The sequence below is a fragment of the Agelaius phoeniceus genome, chromosome Z, assembly GCF_051311805.1.
Source record: "Agelaius phoeniceus isolate bAgePho1 chromosome Z, bAgePho1.hap1, whole genome shotgun sequence".
NCBI lineage: Eukaryota > Metazoa > Chordata > Aves > Passeriformes > Icteridae > Agelaius > Agelaius phoeniceus.
The window spans coordinates 60,947,889-60,965,536 of record NC_135303.1 but is presented as its reverse complement, the minus strand read 5'-3'; the positions used below and the strand labels follow the sequence as shown (position 1 = coordinate 60,965,536).

The 17,648-nt window shown below is 38.4% G+C and overlaps 1 protein-coding gene across 4 annotated transcripts in view; it reads left to right on the top strand.

The window, feature by feature from the left end:
- Positions 1-17,648, top strand: part of ADAMTSL1 (ADAMTS like 1) — a 402,391-nt gene that overhangs the window by 289,307 nt on the left and 95,436 nt on the right. For all 4 annotated transcript variants that reach the window (XM_077171393.1, XM_077171394.1, XM_054652544.2 and 1 more), the window contains 2 exons: positions 7,803-7,914; positions 8,536-8,674. In XM_077171393.1, coding sequence (XP_077027508.1) covers positions 7,803-7,914; positions 8,536-8,674 — 251 coding nt within the window. The remainder of the gene's footprint in view (positions 1-7,802; positions 7,915-8,535; positions 8,675-17,648) is intronic.

Here is a 17,648-nt window from a genome sequence, read left to right as displayed (position 1 = left end):
CTGACAAAAATCACAGATTAGGAGCACCAGTGGTGATGCAATTCCTCCCCCAGTCCAAGCCCCTTCTAAATCCTTCCCCCTTAGATAGGCCTAAGCTTTTTTTGATAAAAATATGTCTCCAAGAGCTGGTTTTTAGCCCCAATTCCCAGAAAGAGCCAAGATAGGATGTGGGCTTTGGAACTTGCTTTGTCTTTCTGCTTAGGAAAATACTGAAGGCAAGTTACAATAATAGGCTACAAAGCTACAAGTATATGTGTAAAGAACACAGAGAATATATGAAAGAAAAAAGACAAAAATCATAAGGCATCAGTCTCAGCCTTTTCTCATAGGAGAGGTGCTCCAGCCCTCTGGTCATCTTCATGTACCTCCTCTGAACTTGTTCCAACAGATCGGTGTCTTTCTTATGTCTTACTCAATTTAATCTTTACTTTTTATCAAAGGTGTTCCATAAAAAGTTTATTCTTATTTCCATTCTCTGTTTTTTTCCTGGTTTCAATGTGATTATAGAGTCACAATTTTTAAAATACACATAAAAATATAATTTGTGACAAGTGTTTAATTACATAGATGGATATTTTGAAAGAATAAATTTCCTGTCTATAGATCTATAGTTTAATAAAATGTAATAAAATTATTTAATGTCTATTTTATATGAAGAGATATTTTTACATAAATATATATGTTGAAAAAGAGTGAACTTACACTCTACAATTACTTGAAAGGAAGTTGTAATGAGGTGGGGGTCAGTCTCTTCTCCTACGTAACAAATAATAGGACAGAAAGAAATGGCCTAAAGCTGTGCCAGGGGAGCTATAGACTGAGAACTAGAAAAAGTTTCATGGCCAAAAGGCTGATTAAATGTTGAAACAGGATGCCCAGGGAAGTAGTGGAATTACCCTCACTGAAAGTGTTCAAAAACTGAGTAGATGTGGTGCTTAGAGACGTGGTCTAGTGGTGAACTTGGCAGTGTCAAGTTAGTGGTTGGACTGGATGATCTTAGAGGTCTTTTCCAACCTTAATAGTTTTATGATTCTGTACACATAATGATCAGGACATACAGATTTTACCTGGCTGTGTACTTTTCTCTCAGTTTTTCTTGCTTTCTGCAAAATTCTATTGATATTTTTAACTGATGCTGCATCCTGAGCTGATATTTCCAGAGGAATATCTAAAACAACCTTATTATGATTCAGAATAGTAAAAGCTAATGTGGACAACAGTTTTTAAATAATTAGCATATATAATTAATTGGGGTTTCCCATAGGCGTTATTTCTTTTTTTACTGAGCTCAAATTTTAGTCTGTTAAAACTTTGGGTGCTTTCACAGATGGTTTCCATTTTAGGCACCATTCATAAGCAAACTTGATAAGCTCATGATTGACCCTTTATCCTGCTCATCTGTGCATCTGGCTAACATCTCATGCCGTAGCGTGTATCCCTGATGGATTCCACAGTCCTTCATCCATTGCAAGAGCAGGTTATTGGACCATTATTTGTTACCCAGTCATCAGTTCATGGGAATATCTTCTAGGAGGATCTGTCTAGGACCTTTGGTGAGGGACCTAGGAAAAAATCTAGAAGAATAAAACTACCTTTATTTTTTTTGACAAAGTGCTCAGGAAAATTATCTTTCTCAGGGTACTATTGAAGTTGTGTTTTCTTTTTGCATTCTATCTACTCACCCAGTAACTGAGATAGAAGGTATTGGACTGAAGTTTTGTTCATTAGTCATTGCGCATTGCGCCTTCTGAAAACTGTTAAAAATTTCTATCAATATTTATGTGTTTGAAACCACAGTTTATGCATGTAATTAGACTGAATATGATCAAATGTGATTTGGATTTGTGGTTCCTGTGCTCAACCAGTACATCATTTGAAATTACTGGGTGGGTGCTGTTTGGATCTGAAGATGTGTTACCATTAATTTTACATACTTCTTTAAAATGCTGCTGATCTGAAATGTACTGGCAGGTTTTAAGGTGGTAGAGACAGTTTCTTAGGCATGTAATTTTCTATTGCTCTGGAAAAATGCTATTTGTAATTATTTTCTTTTCTTATTCTGTAATTTTTGTTTACCTATATTTCTTAAAAATCAGTCACTTTTTAGCACTATGAAGGCCTGTTGCCAACCTTGTTCAGTTTTCACAATTTTAATAAATTGTGTGTGTGTGGCAAAAAATGCCCTTTCAATTAGTTAATTTTATTTTTATCACTATAGGATCATCTTTTTACATTGACTTATTTGCTATTGCCATTAATAAATTAAGTTTCATAAATATTCTGCAGTGATGATTAAGGTGGCTTATTTGAAGGTGAATTCTCTTACCCTGGTTGTTGATAGTGGTGAAATGGTCTTTCCACAATGACTGGGATGTTGGTATCAAAGCAGAGACGCAGCACGTCTGGTTTTGGTGTATTTGGGGTTGCCTTTTGTTCCTTGGAACAATTTTGGTCTTCTCATTTGAGAAACATCCATATTTGTTGCACTTACTAGTGGATTCTCTATAAGTTGTTAATTGTTATAGCTGCTACTGCAGGTTCCATTACTGCCAGCCATCCTCGCCAATCCACTGCAGTGATTTTCTCTTTTTTTCTTCTTTTGGGCAGAATAATGGAACTGGTGAAAGATTTGAACCTTCTAGTTTTCTATTTTGGCTTTATGAGAGAATTAATATAAAAGCTTTTTAACAGATTTATCACCTGAAGGAATACTGTTTAATACCAGATTGAGGCGGGGTGAGCAAGTTCCAAGTCAGAGATACTTTGTAAAATATGTAAATCAGTGACAAGGTAATTTCAGAGTGATTTCTCTGGTTGATTTAGAGGCTTAAATTGACAAGCAAGAGATGGAGCTGACTTTCATAAGAGGGACTGCCCTAAAACCAAGCTGATCCAACACAGGACTATCACAGTCAGGGGACATGAATGCAGAAGAGGACAGTAGATATCTTCCCTGGACCTTGAGGGCAGAAATCCTTTCAGCATTCCAAGGGAATGACAAAACAAACTCATAGGTGGGATATTCTATGGGATAGCGCTGTCTTAAAACCTGTGCTTGAAGCCTTCAGCATCTCTCATTATTTACATTTATGTGCTTTTTATGTTATTTTAAACAGTCTTGTAAACTTGTTTTCCCATGACAATGTCTGGCTTCTATTTCCTTCAAGAACAAATTATTAACAGCAACAAATCTCTTGTACATCATCCTTTATTTTTCAGCGCAAGTTATCACTTGCAATACTGAACCAGCAGTACAACCAGCAATATTGAGGCACTCTAGGTAGAATATTTTTATACTGACATGAGAAGCACAAAATTACATTTGTCAGATTTCTCATTCATTAATTTCATTAGTATCAGTCTGATGATTTGGTATGTGGAACTTGCAAAACCATTCAGGATCAGAATCAGAATCAGAATAATTATATGGGAGAATCCATTAGAAATTATCTAATAAGCATGATGGCATGGAGCCAGTTCGTAGCAGACCAGATCAAGTTGTGTAAGACAAAATTTGCTGGAGCACTTTCAGAGGAGGACAACAAAGCTGGTGAATGGCCTAGAGAGTAAGTCCTATGAGGAGTAGCTGAGGGAGCTGGAGAGGGGGAGCTCAGGGGTGACCTTGTCACTCTCTACCAACTGCCTGAAAGGAGGCTGTAGCCAGGTGGGAGTCAGTCTCTTCTCACAGGCAGTCACTGACAGGACAGGAGGACACAGCTTAAGTTGCACCAGAGGAGGTTCAGGTTGAACATCAAGAGGAACTTCACTGAAAGGGTAGATAGGCATTGAAATTGTCTGCCCAGGGAGGTGGTGGACTCACCATCCCTAAAAATATTCCAGAAACAACTGGGCATGGTACTTAGTGCTGTGGTTTAGTTGGCATGGTGGTTTTTGGTTGAAGGTTGGACTCCATGATCTGGGAAGCCTTTCCAACCTTCGTGATTCTATGATTCTGAGGTACAAAACAATAATTCCCTTTCTCTGTCCCCATTTTGGAACACACACACACACACACAAAAGAAAGAAATGGTGTCTTTCCTCCTCATCTACCCCTAACTGCATACAATGAGAACATTTTATTGAATACACTTTTCATGGCTGAGCTGTACAAGTAACACTAATAATTACTTGGTTATGACTGCTGGTTATAAAGTGCTGATTAAATTTTGAAACTGTCCAAGTAAACCACTGTGGTTTTGTAGGTCAGGCCATATGTTCTTCAGAGAACAAAAAGAAATGGTTCAGGCATACACTGCCAAAATTAAGCAAGAAATGGTTTGGCTTTTGGGAACTTTACTTGTTTGGTTTTATGTGAACTAATAAAATTTTGGAGCTATAGGAAAAACCAGAAAAGTGCAAGGGTGAAGTCAGATGTTGCAGTCTCCTGTTCAAAGAGCAGGTCAGAATATCTCAAAAAGATTACACACCTTTTGTGTTCAAATTTTTATTTTCTTGTTTTCTTTTGACTTTCTGTGACATGAACCAAACCAAGTCTGCTGAGCAACAGTTTTGTAATTCTCTTGCAGCATTCTAGGCAGGAATTACAGAAATCAGTGTAAAAAAAAGTCTAAAAGAGATATTTTTTTCCCAAGGTCTTTCAACAGAGAAAAAAGCTATCTCTGTTGATAGTGACTGTAGGCTAGACTGTGGATATTCTGAAGACTCTAGTATCAACCAGTTCCACAGATGACTGGTGTCATTCTTTAGGGTTGACATCCAACTGGACATGAGCCAGCAGTGTGCCCAGGTGGCCAAGAAGGCCAAGGTGACAGAAAATTGTGACAGAACAAGAGGACAAGGTCTTAAGCTGTGCCAGGGGAAGTTTAGGCTAGACATTAGGAAAAATTTATTCATTAAAAGAGTGATTAAGGGAATCACTTTTTGGAATAGTCTGCCCAGGGAGGTGGTGGAATTACTCTCTGGAGATACTTGTAAAAGGACTGGACAGGGCACTCAGTGCAGTGGTTTAGATGAGGAGGTGTTAGGTCTTAGGTTGGGCTTGATGATCTCAAAGGTCCTTTCCAACCTAGTTCATTCTGTGATTCGCTGATTCTGTGAAACTGGTAAGTGCTGCTCTAATGTTAGGAATGCTCCAAATTCCCCTGAAAGTTAAAGGAAGGCAAGGATGATATCTGGGGAGTTGCCATGCGCAAATGCAGGGATGAGTGCTCTGCAAGATCGGGGTACTTCTGACTTCAGCTATTAATAACTTTAGATAGGATTTTGTTTGCAAATATAACCATCAGTTGCTATTTTTTCTAGTTCAGTTCTCTAAGTGTGCAAAACACATTGTTATTTAGAGGACTAGCTTAAGAGTCTCAGGTGATGGCCATCTCTATTTGGATCTTTGGAACTTCTCATAGCTACAAGGATATTGCTAATACTGCAAGGGTAAAAAATTTCATCATATTACAGAGCTGAGTATTTCAATGTGTGGGAGCTGGCCTTGTGCAGCCAAACCACGGCATTTCTTACAGCATTTAGCTATCAGTTCTCACTCTGAGTTTTTCAGGGCTCAAGTAGCTCAAGTTTTTTCCTGGATAAAGATCTTAACTCTAACAAGCACTAAAACAAAATCAAAAAGAAGTTTTTGCTATGTGGAATCACAAGTTATTGTTCCTCTTCTGCTTACAATACCCCTCAAAAATATACAATATTGTGTATGCTTCTTTTATTTGCTTATTATGTATAATTTGAGCTTATGACTGTGGCTCATTGTAATTCTTCCCCACCTATGTTGTTATTATGGCTGTATTCGTGACTTCCACAGTAAACTGGGAAAAAAGATACATCTGTCTTTTCTCTGTGTCAAAACAGACAGATAACTCCAAATATGCAGGAATAGTCTGCAGAGAGAGAGGAATTCTTCTTTCTTCCTGATTTTTTTTTTCCAATGTAAACTCTTTTCCCCCTTCATTTTATAGTAGCCCATGTGTGAGCTCTTGCTCTGTTCTTAATGATTCACTGCAGACGCACTGCTGAGTAGATCTGAGTTTAGGAATCACTGATGATCCTTAAAAAACAAAGAGTAAAAGCAGAATTCTCCTCAGAGAATGCCTTTCCTGCACATTGAGATCAGAGACCTCCCCAGATGGCTTCCAGCACAACAGAACGTTTTTCCCAGGAGTGCCTGAAGCTTTCATGAGCCCGGAAAGACCCTTCTGAAGTGTGTAATTAATGCACCATCCCCGCACAAGGAATTAAGTATCCTGTTTCTGACACACACATTCAAACAATATTGATCTATTCAAAAGGCCTCCCATTTGCTGAAGCAGTTGTATTGCTACAGCTGGTTTGGGTTTTTTTTCCTTTTGAGAATTGACATCACTGTTTAATTAGAAAAGGGCAGCCTCAGTCTCAGTGGACCAGACCTCATACACACATCAGCATTCTTGCCCTCCTCCTGCTCTTCAAGATATATCTTGGTTTGTAATCATGTTGCTGTCTGTCTACAGGGAAAAACAAAACAAACAACCTAGGTTACAAAGTTCATCTCAATTTGTTATATTTTTGCTTCTGTTTCATAGACCATTATTTGACAGTGTCTCTTGGTGTTTGGAAAGAGAGAAGAGTAAGGGAAAAATGGTGCTTCCAAAACTAGGAGACCCATTTGAAACATGAGAGGAAAAAAAGTAAAAGGAGGCAGTAGTTCAAACAGTTTAAGCTGTCTGGAAAAAAAAAGTGGGAGGATTGCTCCTGAGAGCAGCAGTACTGTCTTGGACTAAGGTCCATCCTTTCTAGATGTGATTTGGCAGTTTTCTCTACTGTGATAGCATTATGCCACTGATGCAGAGATGCCAAGTAGCAACTGAAATACTGTGTCCTAGGACAAGTAATCAAATAGGAGAGGTTTTCAGTAGCAGATTTTTGTTCTTCCCTTTCCAGCTGTTCATGCTGAGGCATTAAGGTAAGGATAGGGGATAACCTGCTGAGATTTTGAAGCCCTCATAACTGGAATAATCAGCATAGATATCAAACAGGAAGGATTTTTTACTGGGCAAGGGTGCAAGTGGTGCTGCTCTACCAGTGTGAAGGTCTCTCCTATTGCAGTTCTTGCACTACAAACTCTTGTTCATGTGGAACATCCATTCAGCACACCTAGTACTGAAAGCATGCTAGCTTTTCAGCTAGGGTAGCTTTTAGGCTCAAAGGACAGTTTTGCAGACATGCGCTTAGCCCCAGGCAAGATTCCATGCCTATGACTGAAGGAAGCATTTTCACAAGCAAAATAAAATAAGCAGAAGAACAAACTTCATAATAATGACAGTGCCACAAAGGAGAATGAAATAAAGACCTCACCTCAGGAAAAAAAAAGGCGAATTAAAGTTTTTATACTGTTTATTATTTTTCACAGTGCAGCCTCACATGTTTTACTCTGTACTATCCAGTGTATTGTAACTGTTCAGAAAATGTTTTTTGAGAAACATTAAAGATCTAAAATCTATTTCCATGTGTCAGGGACAGTAGATGGGGTAAGGTAATTTTCTGATGCACCAGTCCCTATCCTCTGTCCCTATAAGATTATTCAGTAGCACTAATCATACATTTGCTATGTACTCATTATTTCAGAACATGGTCTCAAAATGGTCACTGTTTATGCCCAGAAATTTCTTTGACTGTGTTTTGAATCCAAGATTTTGCCACCAATCAATGCTTGGTTTTGTATTTAGCTTTCCTATTGCAAAGTACATCTGGTATTTCATGACGCTTCAAGATGTCTTCAATCTGCAAGATGCTTTTGGTGGAATATTTCTTCACAACATTTGTGTTAGGTTCACTCTTTGATATTAACTCTTTTTCAGATCCATTATGCTGGTGCTGCTGACAGTTCAGTCCAGTTCATCTTCTACCAGCCGATCGTTCACAGATGGAGGGAAACTGATTTTTTCCCTTGTTCAGCATCCTGTGGTGGAGGTAATGAATTACCACTGTATTTCAAAAGCTGTCATCTGCATAGATGACCTTTCCCAGCTGCTGCCCTGAGTTTTGGACCTTAAAAATGGCAAAACCTAAAAATTTGAATAATTAGAACTAAATGAAGGGAGGGATTTAGCAACATCGTAGTAGCCTGTAGATTTCAGCATTGTGCCAGACTCTGTAGATAAAGGACATATTGATAGCTACATACCTGCATTTAATGCTATAGCTGTCAGACATAAGGGCTGATAGGACTTGGCCTGGATTTCGTAAAACAAGATGTCTCCATTTGTCCCTTTTCCTACCAGAAGGTTTACTCTCTATACTGAAACTAAGGGCACAATTCTTGGTGACTAAGAAACCTCAGCCTTTGTTTTTCTTTGCTTTTTCTAGACTTCTGAATTTTTGTTTGACCATACTGGTTATCTTCTGTTTCCTACTACATGTAATTTACATTGCTGTTTTCAATCTGGCCTGTAAAACAACATCTGTTATGTCCAAAAGCACTGAAGCAAGCTAAAATTAGTTTCTTTTTTCCAAACCAGAACTTAGATACATTTCAGAGCCAGACAGGAAGAATATCACATCTCATGTTATTTTTTCCTCTGTGTATCGCAGGTTATCAACTGACATCTGCTGAGTGCTTTGATCTGAGAAGCAATCGGGTAGTAGCAGATCAATACTGTCACTACTATCCTGAAAATATCAAGCCAAAGCCAAAACTTCAAGAGTGTAATCTGGATCCTTGTCCTGCAAGGTCAGTTGGCTTTAATTTTAAGGGAGACTGAGCTCTAAAGGGGTAAAACAAAGTAGGAGAATATTCTGTTGCTATTTCTCACAGTGTCATTTATCATACATTATTCAACCTCTCTCTCATTCTAAGAATGCACGGTGTAGAACACCTATTTAGCACCTTCATAGAGCAAAGACTGATTTGAAATGGTTGTTTCTTCCCCTCAGAATGTATTTTGCCTCATTATTGTTATCAAGTATGAGAAAACAAATTCTCCATGATACTATCCCCATGCCCTGAATTCATGTGCTGAATACATGTCTCTTAAGTGTTAGTGAGATGGAAAAATTCTTTGCCGGAAAATTATTGTCATCACACTTAGATGAACAATTTTTATGAGTTGTTTTTTTTTTTTTAATTTTCTCCTTAATGAAAAGCCTGCTTGCATTTATGGCAGCTTGTAAAATGTAATGAGTGATTTTGCTCTAGTTAACAATGTCCTTTGGCCCTGAATGAAAGTCTGATCTCTGCTGCCCCCAGAGTCACAGAATGGGTCAGGTTGGAAGGGACCACAGGGGGTCGTCTGGTCCAACCACCCTGCTCAGGCAGGGTTATCCCAGAGCACATGGCATAGGATCATGTTCAGATGATTCTTGAACATCCCCAGTGAGAGAGACTTCACAACCTCTCCGGGCAATCTGTGCCAGTTCACTGGCACTGCACAGTAAAGATATTCTTCCTGGTATTATGGTGGAACTTGCTGTGCATTCTTCCTCAGAAGATTAACAATAAAAATAGTAAGACCAGATAGTCAGATTTTTCATGTATGAGAAAAGAAAGAAAACAACAAAAAAGAACAATCGTTTGTTGTACTGATTGCCCTGAACTTCAATGGGAGTCCATCTGCAGCCACTCAATAAGCAGCAAGCATTTATTTGTGTAATCTAAATCTTTTGGTCTTCTTGTGTGGCTTTGCCAAAAGGTGGTTAAGCATTACCCAGCAGACAGGACAAGGATGCCCTAAAGCCACCATTATCACCAGCTCCTTTCCCTTTAGGCTTGTTTCTTACCAACTTCAATATTGTGAGTTCAAGGTAGTGTTACTGAAAAAGTTGCTGTGTTGCTTCAGATTTCTGGAGGTTGTCAAAGAGAAATGTCCTGATGAGTAAAAGGATACTTAAGAAACTTGTGGGGCTATGTATCCACCTGACTGAGGATGGTTGCTGCCCAAACCAGATGTACCAGCTTTAGAGTAGCTAGGCATTATCATAGCAGAACAAATCACTCTAAGGCAAAGATAAGTTTTACTTGTTATAGGAAGTTTTCACTGAAGTTCACTGACTTTTTTGGAGTTAACCCTCAGATTTCTTTGTCATAGAAGACACCTTTACCTACAGTGTATTGCACTTTCCTCCTTTAAGCACATTTGTTAGAGACAGATGTCAGTAGAAGCCAGGTATGATGAGGTAGAAGGCCAAAACATGAATGATTCAGGAAAAGGATTGTTGAAAAATATGAATCAATATGGAACCTATCTTCTAGAGTCACCTATCACAGTCTCAATGAAGGTAATTTTATGTAGCTCCTTTATTTTTTTTATTTTTTTAATTCTAAGATGCTATTTTTTTAAACCTACTCTTCTGAGTCAAATATGTAATTTGCCTCTGGAATTTTTGTGGTGGGTATTTTCCATACTTTCTCAATGATTTTAAATAACATATTCTCAAATGGTGATGCCGATGACTACATGGTATATGAGAGGAAAGAGGAAAAAAATAACAGCTGGGCAGATGTCAGGAAGCAATTTTGTTTTATATAAGACATAACAAGGCAAAGTTGTTGATATAAAGACCCTAAGGGGAGGGAGAAGTCATTTAGAAATACAGCTATGCCATCCCAGAGGACCCGGCTTTTTGGAAACATCTTCACAGTCTGCCAAATTTCAAATTGCTATTTTCAAAAGTGCCTTTGTAAAGAATTCAAGAACCAACAACCCAGATGAAAAAAAAAAAAAAAAAAAAAAACCAAACAGAGGAAATCCATGGTAATTTCTGGATTCCTGATGATTTCTTACAGTAGGGAAGAGGGAGGTGAAGCAGAAACACAGGGTCAGAAATGTGGACAAGGAGGGCATCTTGGCTCTGCAGTGTCTGTGCTGTGTGGGGGGCTGCTCTGCTTCACCAGTATAAAACCAAGAAGTTAATTTTTCCTGGCAAACCCAGTTCCATTGAGGCATAGCTGATTAGTGGTTGCTGACTGTTCCTATGGTGTGTTAATGAATGCCACAGAAAATAATCATTGAAGACCATAGGGGCACTGAATAAAGGAACTGAGAGTGGTTACTCTAAACACTAAACACTAAAATTTTCAGCAAAGGGTAAGAAAAGTTTAAATTAATACCACAAGTATTGTGTGAGCCTGTTGCCTCTTTAGGTTTAGTGCATAGAAATGCTTACTTTATTCTGCTTACTATGGCAATAAACAGTATTGCTGGCATCATGAATAGCAAAAAAGCTTAGTCTCAATAAACATGGGAAAGTATGTGGATGGTTATTTATCAAACACATACAACTTATACATGCTTATTTTCCAGGTTAAGTAGAGGCAGCCACATATACTGTTCATCCAAGTCAGAGCAGTGATTTGTGTCACAGAACACGTGATACACGATGACATTGAGTGCCTTTTAATCCCTACATAGCATTGCTCCATTCAGCCTCTCTTGTCAAATCTGTTTTGCATCCATAATAACCAACAAAGTAAAAAGGAAAGATCTGTTTGTTTACAGTCCGTTATGATTTTACGGCAGTCTGCCTTTGACTGGCAAAAATAAGTCTATATGCATATTACCTACTGATGTAAACAGCAGCCAATTCAATCTAGTCCACTCCCCTTCCATGGGGCAAAATCCAATATTAGTGTTTCGCCTATTTAATTAGGTGAAAATCTTGTAACTACCCAAAGCTTCACAGACTTGAAGGTATCTTTGGCTTTCATCTTTATCCTCCTTTCTGGTGTATTTTAGTAAAAAATGAATGGATTTTTTTTTCTTGCTTAGAGAAAAGGTTTCTTCAGATTTGCTTAACTGGGTGTGCTAAACACTTAGGACAATTCTAAGGTGCTATAAGCAGAAGATAAATTTGTTTCATAATTCCAAGGCAGGCTTCCCCCCAAAAAGAAATTTTGACAAATGTTAAAAAGACTGCTGCCCCACTCATCATTCATTCACTCACCAGGATACTCATAGTATCTAGATTTCATCTTCAGCTTTTAGGGGGCATTCCCAGCCGTGCCATTCTGCATTTTTACCAATCACCCATATTTTTTGCCTATTCCTACTACATGTTAATGTGGGAGTTTCTGAGTCACAAAAGGTCTATTTGTATTTTTACCAGGAGATTTCAATGTCATATAAAGATTTCTAAAGGCAACTTCAGCAAAGATTCTAAATTCATAAAGCAGCTGTCTAAAAAAATTTGTATTAGCAAGCCTCTGGTATGAAGTGTTCTTTTTATCACTTCAGTTCCTGCAGTTTGCCTAGAGTTAATCTGTAAGCCTGCCACTAGAAATATTGTTTATACCTGTGGAGTAGTTTGGCGGGGGAGAATCTCTCATTTCAGCAAGGTTTTTAGTGTCCAGAGACCTGAAGAACACTTAGATATACCCTATTTATGGAGTCCTCCAGTGAAATTGCAAACTCCTCTTCCTGCTTGTCAAAGTTTTTCTTTTAGCATTCTCATTTAAATATCGATACCATGGTGGCAGAGGTAGGCATTACAAAAAAAAATTTAAAATTCAATCTAAATTTTAATAAAATTGTAGTTTTCAGTTGTTCATTTGTTCATTTCAGCTAACTTAACAAGCACACTGAAGTACAAGTAAAAGCATACAAAAGACACCAGGATGTTATGGCTATTCAGAATTATTCTAAGCAGTGAGAAGTTCATAATATGCTTGGCAATGTGAAAGTGGAGTTGTAGATGGAAAAGGAGCTGGTACCAATGGCAATGTTCTGGTAGTAATAATTTGGGTTACCCAAGCTCAAGAGCAGCAGATAATTCTAATACCTAAAGAGATACATTTCTTCTCAAGACAAGTAGTTGAAACCTTGAAATTTTGGACAAGGCAGAAGCAATCTAAATTAATCTAGAAAATTTAGATTAGGTAGGGGGAGTGGGCCAGGAAGCACTTGTCAAGCACTTAAAAGATGTGAATAGCAGAGCAAATGCAGCTCTGAGGGGACAATACGTCTTAATGAAACATGAGAAGAAAGGCTTAAAGGAGTTCCAATATGCTTCCAATAACAAGCTGTAAGGTGGGAAAACATATCATGTACTGTTACGAGCATCAAATACAGGTATCTGTCTACCTAAGATGAAGTTACAGGAAAATTAGTCTAGTTTAAGTCCTAGAAGATGCCAAAACTGCAGCAAGTCATTTACAGAGATTTTCACTGGACATTCAGTTGTTAAAATTTAGTACTGTTAACTGCTTATCAGCTCATTCCCTCTTTGTATCAAACACTTCTCATCCAAACCACAACAAAATATTGAACTGAATAAAAAAAAAGGAGATGTTTAGAAGTATTACAGTCGTGCTACTGAAAGGAATTACTTTTTCTGCTTTTGACTGGAAACATCTCTTTAGAGCACTGTGAAGAGATTGGGGTTTAGCAGTCTATGGCAATGACAAACAATATGTTGCTTAGAATTTAAAATCTGCACCATAAACAAGACATTTTTCATAAAGGTAAGATACTGTCATGCCAAACAGACATTCTGTTTAAAGCAGGAGGTGTTTTGGATGCTGACACAAAAGAATGGCTTTCTCAATAGTGTTTTTCGTTCGTAAGTAGGTTTTTAAAGTATCCACTGACATACCACTTTTAAATGTTTAAACAGCAGACATTGGCTTTTGCCAATCTGTAAAGTACTAAGAGCATCTAAAAGGACCAATATATACAATGTACATAGTAGTTCAGTTTCACATTGATAGCATCCAGAAACCGAAAGGTGACTCATACTGGTACCATAACTGAGAAGTACTGTTTCACTGCTTGCAGAAGTAGGCATTGAAACCAATGTTGCCTGTACCCATAGTGTTACTGTCATCTGCCCCCCGCTCTGAAGGAAAAAGGTAGTAGATCCCCAGAATAATACATGGGAGGCATTAACAGATACTGTCTGTTAGAGGGTCTCATTAACTGTTTCTCAACATAGAAAGTGTTCTTGTAGCACAAGGAGATAATGTCACAGTGTGACATCTTCAGAGATCACTGAAATGCAGTACCACACACCACCTTAGTGTCAGGATTTGAAGTGTTAAAATGCAATCTTTTGCACAAGATTGTTGTCTGTCCAGTGATAATCATGGCTTTCACAGAGATGCTGGCTTAGATGCTAAACTGTTGTCTCTGGTGGTGAGCACTTTCATATCTTCCAGCACAGCCAACCCAAACTACTTAAACATTTCATTATTATTTGTTCACTGCTAATAATGTCTTAAACATATTCCATTGCTTGGATGGCACAGTCCTTGCCATGCAGATAATGAACTCTCAGGTCTGACAGATGTCAGTGAAGGCTTAAATCTTCACATGCAAGTTTGATCAGGAAAGAGGTGTAATGGGTGCAGCCACCCAGGTTATTGCATGGGCAGCCCTGCAGCTGTCAGTAGGACACCCCCAGCAAAACAGAGCCCTCAGCAGAAGTGGAGGCTATGAGCTAGAAGCACGTGAGCATCCTGCAAAGGCTAGGCAGCAGCACAGCAAGGTGCAGGACATCAGCACAGGAGTGGCAGGTTGTCCCCATGTGAGTCACACCACCCTGAGGCACCTTGGGAGCAGATGTCCTTTCTCTCTGCTGGCTCCTCTCTGAGTTTTAGCACCCATGCCCCTGCTTGGCTCAACAGGTTCTAACCTGAGACTCATCAGCATGCAGGAGAGAGAGCTGGGAAAGGCTGGCCTTGTCAGAAAGATGGAGTAATCAGGGAGGTAGAGGAGAAAGGCACTTGAGCTTAAAGCTGGTCATCTGTGCTAAATCCGGTTAAGCAGGAAAAGGAGCAACTGGGGAGGAGTTGACCAATCTTGTCTTCCAAGGCATGCAGCTGTGGAAACTCATCCCAGGGGAAGGCTGAATGTTTGCAGAGATGGCAAATCTGATTGCAGCACTCTCACCTCTGGCATGTGCAGCTCCTATTCCAACCATGCCTTGGAAGAGCAATTGTGTTGAGACTGCCAGCCCTCAGGAGGAAAAAAAAAAACAATGTGCAGAATATATGATAGGACTTGTTGGTCTGAAAGGCATGGTAGATTGCAGACATATGAGACAGAACAGCTCTGCAAAGTAATTTGCTTTCTGCTCCTGCTCCTGCCAAATCTCTTGACGTTTTGTGAATGAGTCCTGTTAGCTACTCGCACATATTTCAGTGAAGGAATTATTGTTTCCTCTGCTCGTTTAGCACACCATCCCTTTTGCATTGTCTGGGTAATGTGCAGTAAATAAACCCCATAAAGTAGATCTCTTCCATGTTGTTTATAGGAGTACGATGGACTGATAGAGTCATGGAATTTAAACCACTTTGTCCCATCAAAAAGTAAGAATACACCAAAGTAATCTCTTAGGTTTGTTTTTTTTTAAGTGTTAACTTAGTCTTAGGGTTTTTTTTATGGAGCACATAAAAAAGCCTCACACAAGACTAGCTAGAAAAGTGCAGATGGCATTAATGATACGATGACCATCTGCTCTTCTGTTTTAACTTTTAAGACAATTCTTTTTTAAAGTCATAAATTAAACCATTGTGTATTATTGTGGGGGTCTTTTTCCTTGCTAAGACTTTATGGCTGTGATTCATTTTCTTGTAGTTGCAGAATGAGAGCCTTTGGCAGCCCTTCACATATGGACAAAGACAGAATCCGTAAATCTGTGGAGCTCAATACTGTTTACAGAAATGTAATTTTTGCATGCAAAATTTTTGAGGGTCAAACCTTTCCAATTACAATATTAACCTAGTGCTTTGTAAATGTTACTTAATATTCATAACAGTTTTTGAATATGTTACAGTTATTTCTATCTGAACAGTCTTGGAAGTAATGCATTCTAAAGCATGTAGACTTGGATTACCCATAGACAATCATGTTTATTAGAAATAAAATATTTTTCACTGCAATGAGTAAGAAATTTATTGAAATCTGCTTCTTTCTTAGGCAGTAGATGCTTTTATAGTGTAATTATTTTATTTTTTAACTCGCTATGTTAATTTTTTTTCCCAACCACTTCTCAGCAAGCTGATGAGCTGGAAAGTGCAGACAGAGAGCTTCAGAGGGGAACTTCAACAGCAGCAGTTGAAGAGTCAGGAAAACAGCAAATTCCCACAGAAGGGGCAAAAAAACCCTCACAAGAAGTTCCCTTCCATCTTCTTAAAATACTAGTACACAATTCCTCCATATTCTACAGATGTCTACCCATCAGGCTAAGACTCTAAATGACCCATTTGTCTTTTCCCAGTGCCAGAACAACCTCTCCTAGATTTTTAGATTTTTGTGAGGACAGACAGCTCTTTGAAAATGCAAATATGCGCACTCATGCAGAGAGTTCCTGTGACTGCAGTGGCTGCTAATCTTAGAGGGAAGTGTCTAGTCCCTCTCACACACTTCCAAGGCTCCAGCTGTTTCCCGCGCTTTAGCCGGAAAATTCCAGCACACTGACCTGGCACTGACTCCTTGCTGTGGAAATACAATGGGATCCATTCTTCTATCTTGCACAAGTTATGCATACAAAACCCCTGTTGACTCAAAGGAGAATAGACCCCTTTAGGCCTGGCCTGACAAGACTCCTTTGAATGCTCACAGCATTTTTCAGTGACCATGGAGGATGGAGAATACTTTCTCCCTTCCCCCTCCTTCACTCCTTCCCCCTTGCAGAAATCCACAGCAGCATACCTACCACCTCTCATCTGTAGAAGGCTCCCAAAACCACCTCTGTTCTTGACATTCATTTTCATCTCTCTGTAACTTGGATGGAGATACACTTTTTATTTTATTGCAATTAGTATTCACTTCTTGATTCTTCTGTCCACTTGCCCCATCCAAATACCCAAGTGGCTTTGATGAAGGTAATAAATTAGGTCCTCCAAGATCATCTGCTTTATTTTAATAGGTATGTCTGATAACTAGGAAACAACATGGTTAAAATTACTCTGAGCCAAATTATAAACAGTGCAGACAAAATACAATATTTCAGACCAGATATTCAGTGAGACCCTGTAGTTGACAATGAGAAAAGTGGCATTCATCTCACACATAACTGGCAAGATAATATTTCAGAAAACTCCTAATTTTGATGTATGCTATTGCCTTCTATAACTTTTAGATTTTACATTGTGACACCACACCAATAACAGTTCAGCAAAGCAATCCAACCAGTTTTGACAAATTAAAAAATTCTACCTGACATATTAATCTTTTCTCAGGCTCCTTCTCTTCTTTCAGGGAAAAAAATACAGGTCTCAACTAGTTTAAGGTGAAGAGACAAGCATTGCAGATACAAATTCTTGCACTGTGATTACCCAGATTTCTAATCCTGTACCCTGTATAAGCAGAGGTTTTATTTGATGGGCAGAAACAACCATAAAATAGTTATAAAAAGGATTTTATTTAGAGGTCTGCAGCAGATAAAGTTCCCCTATTGTCATGAGTGACTTTGGATCCAAGCTCCAAGAACATATCAAGTATAGAAACATTCTTTTTGATGCTAGATAATAAAAATGTAAGTTAAAATAATATTTGGGTCACTTTTAGCAATAGATTGCTTATTTGTCAAACAATAATCTATTTATAAGAAAAAAGTAGTAACCACTGATTTATTCTTTGAATTACTCAGAAAAAGTAGGATGGGAGTATATTTTTTTTAATGGGATAACATCTTAGGTAAAATACCTTGTTTCGTTGATTTATAATACTGTAATATAAAAAGCTGTCTAATGTAATACAAAAGTCGTA